Below are 8,222 nucleotides of genomic sequence, written 5' to 3' on the forward strand. Positions count from 1 at the left end.
TATATATATATATATACTAGATTACTATACAACGAAATTCCTATTAGTATTCATATATAACTAAATCCCTACTATTACTCCTATACAATCAAATTCCTATACTTGAGGGATATTTTTAACAATAAAACAGAAATAGATTTTGACATTACCATATTTCATTCTAGGTAAAAAGATGAAAATTCAAGAAAAACCGCTAACAACATGATGTGAGATATACAAGTCACATATGCCCTTTCCTGATGTTTATACAGCAAATTTGGATGTATACAGCATAGTGTTTATATGCTTAATGATCCTTTATAGGCTATAGCCATATATAGAAGGCATTGTTTTATAAGTTCCTATAACAAACTGCATAGACATTTTGTCGTTTAGGTTGGTATTCATGTTAAACTCTTAAATACTTTCTAAAATCTTACTTACTCAACAATGCCTTTTTATTTCTGCCACTATTATTTTTCTAACCTTAAGTTGTTTGTATAGGGCTTATCTCAACAGCACAGGCGATTATGTTCTTTGGATGATCTTGTTCCTCAATGTAGAAGGAAATCAGTTTTAGATGTTCTTATTAGGAATAATGTTCCTTTGCTGAGGGCAACCTGGTTTGTAAAGGTTACTTACCTCAATTTGGTAAGGATTCAAAGTGTTGCATAATTTACCTAAAGGCATTCCTTATCAATATTTGGAGGTAAATTATTATCGAACTTGCAGGTTCGTCCTGGTTCTGCCAGTGTTCCTTCTGGGACTAATGACAAAACACAACTTTCTTGTTCCGAGCTTTGGACCAAAGATATTATTGAATACATGCAAACTCTTCTGGATGATTTTTTCTCAAAAAATACTTCTCAATCTACTCCTCATAATCGAGATCAATCACCTCAAATGTCTTATGCTACGTCACTTAAGCACAGAAGTAGCCAATTATTACCTGTTTCTGATGGTGAAGAACCATCTTTACATTTTAGATGGTGGTATGTTGTTCGGCTTCTGCAGTGGCATCACACTGAAGGACTGCTTCTTCCTTCTCTTGTCATTGACTGGATTTTTCATCAACTACAGGTAATTGCATAAAACAAGTTTTATGTGCTCATAAAAATTAAACTGATCATTTAATGTATTTTGTTTAATCCGATCATTCAGACTTCAGGTTTTGATTTTTCACTCTTCTGCTTCTTTCAGGAAAAGCAATTGCTTGAAATTTGGCAGCTGTTTTTGCCTATTGTATATGGCTTCTTAGAAATTGTTGTTCTATCTCAAACATATGTACGTACTCTTGCTGGAGTAGCACTTAGTATCATTCGTGATCCTGCTCCAGGTGGATCGGATCTAGTAGATAATTCCAGGAGGGCATATACGGCTGCTGCTCTGATTGAGATGCTCCAGTATTTAATATTTGCAGTTCCAGAAACTTTTGTTACTTTGGATTGCTTTCCTTTGCCGTTCTCTGTAGTTTCACATACAATTAATGATGGTAATTTTGTACCAAAAGCAATTGAAGCTGCAGAAAAGATAAAAAATAGTTCAGAAGATGTTGTGTGTACATTTAGAAGTAAAGGCCTTGATGCAAAATACGAATCACTTGCATTTGGTCGTGTTATTTCGTGCATTCAAAAACATGCAGAAAATCTCACAAAGGCTGTAAGCCCAGGCTATCCAGGTCACTGCCTGGCTAAAGCTGCACAAGCCTTGGATAAATCTCTTGTACTTGGTGATATACGTGGAGCATACACCTTTCTCTTTGAAGACCTATATGATGGACGTTCATCCGAAGGTTGGGTTGCAAAAATTAGCCCTTGCTTAAGGTTATCACTGAAGTGGTTTGTGAATGTAAATTCATCACTTGTTTATTCAGTATTTTTCCTTTGTGAATGGGCAACATCCGATTTTAGGGATTTTCGGACTGCTCCTCCTTGTGATATAAAGTTCACGGGTAAGAAAGATCTTTCCCAAGTGCATATAGCAGTTAGACTTTTAAAGATGAAGCTGAGGAATATGCATATTTCATCAAGGCAAAGGAATGAAAACACTCATCATGGAGTTGACTATTCAGCAAAATGTTCAAGTCAGCACATTAATTGGAATAATGCATCCAAAATAAAATCTAGCTCAAAAAGTATGAACCAGAGTATCTGTTCTTCAGTTATATTTGAAAGCCCGGGTCCTCTACACGATATCATAGTTTGTTGGATTGATCAGCATGTAGTGCATAAAGGAGTAGGCTTCAAATGCTTGCATCTCTTTATAGTGGAACTAATTCTGGCTGGCATCTTTTACCCTTTGGCTTATGTACGCCAGCTGATAGTGAGTGGGATCATGGATACAAGTGTAAATATGGTTGAGCTAGAGAGACAAAAGAGACATTGTCAAATATTGAAGCAGCTTAGTGGGAACTTCGTTCGTCATGCTTTGGAAGAATCAGAGATTATTGAAGGACCACTACTTATTGAAGCCTTACATGTTTACTTGAATGAGCGACGCCTCATACTTCGTGGTTCCTTTAGCGAGAACCACATCAATGGTAGTAGTAGGGCCAATAATTCCACTGTCAATAAAAAACATTGTACATCTTCAGCAAAAGATGGATTTTCTACGGTATCAATTGATCAACAGAAAACTGTTCCTTCAAATAAAATATCTGATAAAGTTGAGAAGGATAACACTTGTGTTGAAAACCTGAAGACAGCCATTTCAGTATTGTTACAACTACCAAAAAGTTTACCTAATCCAAATACTACCGAACTGGGGGAATCTCAAGGTAGTGTCAAAAGACTTGTTAGGTGTTACAGCAAAATTGATCTCATGGAGGCTACACCTGGGTGTGAAGAATGTAGAAGAGCAAAGAAACAAAAATTGAGTGAGGAAAGAAGTTCATTGGACGTCGAAGATACATGGTGGGTGAAGAAGGGGCTAAAATCCTTGGAGCCTCTCAAAGTTGATCAACCACTTAAGACAACTAAGCAAGTTACCAAGAGTCGGCATAAGACTGTACGGAAAACCCAAAGTCTTGCTCAACTGGCTGCTTCTAGAATTGAGGGTAGCCAAGGGGCATCAACAAGTCACGTGTGTGATATTAAGGTAAGCTGCCCTCACCATAGAACTGCTATGGATGGGGATACGGCGAAGTCGGTTGATGGAATCCGAACTAGTCAATATCAGGATATTGTTTCACTAGGAAGAGCACTGAAACGCCTTCGCTTTGTTGAGAAAAAGGAAATAACAGTTTGGCTGATGACTGTAATTAGGCAGTTTATTGGCGACTCTGAAAAAAGTATCGGTAAAGTTGGCCAGTTTGGCAGGCCTGTAACCACTATGGATGATAGAAGTTCAATACGGTGGAAACTTGAGGAGGATGAACTTTCTGCTATACTTTATCTGATGGATGTCTCAGACGATTTAGTACCAGCCATCAAATTTCTCCTGTGGTTGCTACCAAAGGTTTGCAGTAGCTCAAATTCTACAATTCATAGTGGAAGAAACGTTTTAATGCTAGCAAGGAATGTGGATAACCAAGTTTGTAATGTTGGAGAGGCCTTTCTGCTATCATCGCTGAGAAGGTTTGTACTCAACTTTGGTTATGTAGTTTTATTGGTAGTTGCAGACAAAATTCTCCATGTTGTTTATTTGATCAGTTTATGTGCTCTTCCTCCGACTTTCCTTTCCAATCCATCAGTATTTGCTGCTTTTTTAATAAATTTGCGCCATTTGAATATGTGAAATACAGTTACACTTCAATTATTATTATTTTGTTTCAAAAAAAGTACTTGGAAAATGTTGTATCTCAGTGCTTCATATGCTCCTTTTGTTTTTTATCGTAACTAAATGAAAGCACCATCGTTCAAATTTATTTATTTTAAAACAATTCAGGCTTGCACAATTAGAATTTCTTTGTCTAAATGGTTGATAGCATAAATCATTCTATCATGTTATAAGGGCTGGTTGCTAGTTTGTAGTTTCATAATGAAGTGCAGGTTTGACATTAAGTTTGCCATGAGTTTGAATGAGCTCCCAAGTTATCCCTTTCTTATTTCTTTTTATAATCTTTCATCACCGAACAAGTCTTTGCGTATTCTTTACTTTCCATTTTTTGCTTAAGTTTAACAGTATTTTTTAATGGATTTTTTTGGGATGAGATATTGATTGTTTAATCTGTTTAACATTGTAATTTGATTTGATGCAGGTATGAGAACATTCTTGCTTCAGCAGATCTTATTCCTGAAGCTCTGTCGTCTGTAATGGATCGGGCTGCAGCTATTATTGCCTCTAATGGACGAGTTTCAGGTTCAGGAGCCCTAGCTTTTGCCCGTTATTTGTTGAAAAAATATAGCAATGTGGTCAGTGTCATTGAGTGGGAGAAAAATTTCAAAACTACATGTGATAAGAGACTTGCTTCTGAATTTGAGTCTGGAGGACGATTAGTTGATGGAGAGTTTGGGCTTCCCCTTGGCGTTCCTGCAGGAATTGAAGACCCGGATGATTATTTCCGTCAAAAGATAAGCGGTGGCCGGTTACCATCCAGGGTAGCTTCAGGCATGAGAGATGTTGTACAACGTAATGTGGAAGACGCGTTTCACTATCTTTTTGGAAAGGACAGAAAGCTCTTTGCTGCTGGTTCACCAAAAGGTTTCTCTTTAGAAAAATGGGATAATGGATATCAAATTGCTCAACATATAGTTATAGGTCTGATAGATTGCATTAGGCAGACCGGTGGTGCTGCTCAAGAAGGAGATCCCTCTTTGGTCACTTCTGCTGTTTCTGCCATTGTTGGCAGTGTTGGTCCATCTTTAGCAAAATTGCCTGATTTTTCCGCTGGCAATAATCATCCAAATATCTCACTGGCAACAAGTTCATTGAACTATGCTAAATGCATTCTTCGAATGCATATAACATGTTTGTGTCTGCTTAAGGAAGCCTTGGGAGAGCGCCAGAGCTGTGTATTTGATATTGCTCTTGCAATAGAAGCTTCAAATGCTCTTGCTGGGGTTTTTGCTCCAAGTAAAGCATCTCGAAGTCAGTTTCAAATGTCACCTGAAACCGATGATACTAGTGCAACTATGTCAAATGATGTTGTAAATAGTTCTAGTAAAATCGTGCTCGCCAGAACAACGAAAATTGCTTCTTCCGTTTCTGCACTTATTGTTGGTGCAATTATATATGGTGTTACTAGCCTGGAGAGAATGGTAACCATTCTCAGGTTAAAGGAGGGTCTGGATGTAGTTCAGTTTGTAAGAAACTCAAGATCCAATTCAAATGGAAATGCACGATCAACTGGGGCTATTAAGGTGGACAGTTCAGTTGAAGTGCATCTCCATTGGTTTAGATTGCTTGTTGGAAACTGCAGAACCATATGTGAAGGCTTAGTGGTGGATCTCTTGAGTGAACCATCAATTGTAGCCTTTTCAAGAATGCAGCGTACACTTCCTCAAAGATTGGTATTCCCGCCTGCCTATTCAATATTTTCCTTTGTTATTTGGCGGCCCTTCATTACGAGCGCCAATGTAGCAAATCGTGAAGACACAAATCAGCTTTATCAGACTCTAACAATGGCCATAAATGATGCAATGAAGCATTTGCCTTTTCGTGATGTATGTTTAAGAGATTCGCAGGGTCTTTATGATCTTATAGCTGCAGATACAAGTGATTTAGAGTTCGCAAACTTGCTAGAGTTGAATGGCTCTGATATGCGTTTAAATTCCACGGCGTTTGTTCCGCTTTGTGCTAGGCTTTTTTTAAATGCCATGGTTGATTGTAAGATGCCACAGTCTATTTATACAAAGGACGGTGGAAGCTGCATTTCTGGGCACGGTGAATCTAAAATTCATTTTACTGACAGTGAGTCTAAGCTTCAGGATCAGCTTGTAGATGTTTTAGAGGCTCTGCAACCTGCCAAATTCCACTGGCAATGGGTTGAACTCAGGCTGCTTTTAAACGAGCTGGCCCTCATTGAAAAACTGCAGACACACAACGTGTCCTTAGCTGATGCTATACAGTTGTCTTTACCGAGTTCTGAGAAGGCTGCTGCTTCTGAGAATGAGAACAATTTTATTCAAATACTGTTCACAAGGTTACTTGTTAGACCAGATGCTGCACCCCTTTTCTCGGAGTTGGTTCATCTTTTTGGGAAGTCGCTTGAGGATTCTATGTTGTTGCAGGCTAAATGGTTCCTTGGAGGTGAAGATGTCCTCTTTGGTCGTAAGACCATTAGGCAACGACTAATTAACATTGCGGAGACCAAAGGATTTTCTGTTAAGCCCCATTCTTTGGAGCCCTGGGGTTGGTGCAGCCCATCTACTGATCCGTTAACTATAAAAGGAGGTAAAAGGAAAGTTGATTCTCTGTCTCTTGAAGAAGGAGAAGTTGTTGAAGAGGGAGTGAATGTGAAAAGGTCCATAAAAGGGTTCTCTCAAGTGTTTGACTCTGAAGGCTCAACCATTAAGCAGCAGCATGGGACGGAGAGGGCTTTTCTTGAATTAATTCTTCCATGCATAGATCAAAGCTCCAATGAATCTCGCTATTCATTTGCAAGTGGTTTGATCAAACAATTAAGTTATATTGAGCAACAAATAGCTGTAGTTACTTGCGGTCCAGGTAACCCAGCAGCAAGTATGCCTGTGACCGAAGGTCAGACAAATAAAGGAAATAGCCGCAAAACTATAAAAGGTGGCAGCCTTGGATTAGCCAGGCGACCTACATCTTCAACAGATTCTTCTCCGCCTTCTCCTGCAGCTTTACGAGCCTCAATGTCATTGCGTATCCAGTTACTCATGAGATTCCTTCCCATTCTTTGCACAGATGGGTAATTAAGACAATTTTTCTATTCTTCAATTGGTCTTGCTCGGCCATGTCAGTAATATTTTATTCCTGGATTGTGGTTGCATTAAAGTTAGTGAGAGACATATGTAGTTTTCAAATTAGTTTGTTTAATTTTCTACCTTTCTACATTGCACAAGCAGTGCTGAGTGGAGTGTTTACAGCACGTGCTTTATTAGCTTTAGTCTAGCCTTTACATGCTGCCACGTCAGCATAACTACTTCACAGGGTACAGGATAAGACTACTATAAAGTCTGAATCACTGCTCTTTTCATTGTAATCAGAAAATCATATTTTTCTAGTTTTATTCACTTCTAAAAAGTTATACTACCTCCCGTTCTATATATAAGAGAAAGTTAGATCAACAAAAATAGATGTATTTGGTGTAAAATTTTAACTAGATAATACAAGAATTTTTTTGATTCAACTTTCTCTTATACATGGAACCAGAGGTAGTATTTTTTATTTGGATAAATAGTATGTGATTTTCTTGAAGCATGCGTTGATGATAATAATTCATTATTTTTTTAATATGAACTATTTTATGAGTAAACTTTGGTGCTAAAAATCTACTAACTTTTTCAGGGAGCCCTCGGTGCGGAACATGAGACGCACACTTGCCTCTGTAACTCTTCGATTACTTGGCAGTAGAATTGTGCTTGAGGATGCAAACATTTTGGTTAATGCCACACACTCTTCTCTGTCAAAAAAGGATGCGGAGTCACCTTCTAAAGTTGCTTATGCTGCTTTTGTAGATTCTTCTGTTGAGGGACTTTTTGAACGATTGTTGTTGATGTTGCATGGTTTGTTGAGTAGTAGTCCTCCAAGCTGGCTTAGGTTGAAACCTGTTTCAAAGACAACAACTAATGAACCGACAAGAGATTTGTCTGGAGTTGATCGCGAGTTGTTGGAGACTTTGCAGGTTTGATCTTCCAGCCTATGAATGCATAGCTTCTAGTTTCTGGGATTGATCCTACTTAGCTACTAGGGTTGATCTTTCATCCAACATTTTATCCTTTTGACATTTGATTTAACACTAATTGTAGTTACCACAGAAAACTGGTTGGAGCAAAGATTCAATGAAAAGATAATTTTTTTAAGTATTGGTAGAATTTTGGGTTTCACTTATAAAATGTGCAGTTCTTTTTATTTTCCATTTACATTTTTGGGTAGTCGTTGACAGCTTAAAAGTTCCGTTACTATAATTCAACCAGAACGTTGTTTCAGTAAGTGAAATCTAACTTTGTTTTAGTATATGTGAAATCTAACTCTCTTTTCTAATAGATAAGTTGGAAGTACGAGAAGAGTTTCTTCAAAACTTAAAGCGTTAAATGTGGTGTATGGCTTTTTTTTTTCTTCTTTTTGATCTGACACTATTACCAAAACTTTGCAACTGCTAAGTTCTTTTTTTTTTT

The 8,222-nt window shown here is 37.8% G+C and overlaps 1 protein-coding gene across 1 annotated transcript; it reads left to right on the forward strand.

The window, feature by feature from the left end:
* The first annotated feature begins 462 nt into the window (after positions 1-462).
* LOC101510923 (mediator of RNA polymerase II transcription subunit 12-like) lies at positions 463-8,164 on the forward strand. Its single transcript, XM_004517211.4, has 5 exons — positions 463-630; positions 712-1,059; positions 1,180-3,554; positions 4,178-6,793; positions 7,393-8,164. The coding sequence occupies exons 2-5, from the start codon at positions 805-807 to the stop codon at positions 7,733-7,735; spliced, it is 5,589 nt and encodes a 1,862-aa protein (XP_004517268.3). The 5' UTR covers positions 463-630; positions 712-804; the 3' UTR covers positions 7,736-8,164.
* Positions 8,165-8,222: the final 58 nt, after the last annotated feature.

The sequence above is a fragment of the Cicer arietinum genome, unplaced genomic scaffold (assembly GCF_000331145.2).
Source record: "Cicer arietinum cultivar CDC Frontier isolate Library 1 unplaced genomic scaffold, Cicar.CDCFrontier_v2.0 Ca_scaffold_5738_v2.0, whole genome shotgun sequence".
Taxonomy (NCBI): Eukaryota; Viridiplantae; Streptophyta; class Magnoliopsida; order Fabales; family Fabaceae; genus Cicer; species Cicer arietinum.

Bases quoted from the DNA above. Each gene is read 5' to 3' on its own strand.
- LOC101510923 (XM_004517211.4), top strand. From the start codon at position 805: ATGCAAACTCTTCTGGATGATTTTTTCTCAAAAAATACTTCTCAATCT. The intron at 1,060-1,179 runs GTAATTGCATAA...TGCTTCTTTCAG, and splicing joins GGATTTTTCATCAACTACAG to GAAAAGCAATTGCTTGAAAT. The intron at 6,794-7,392 runs GTAATTAAGACA...TAACTTTTTCAG, and splicing joins CCCATTCTTTGCACAGATGG to GGAGCCCTCGGTGCGGAACA.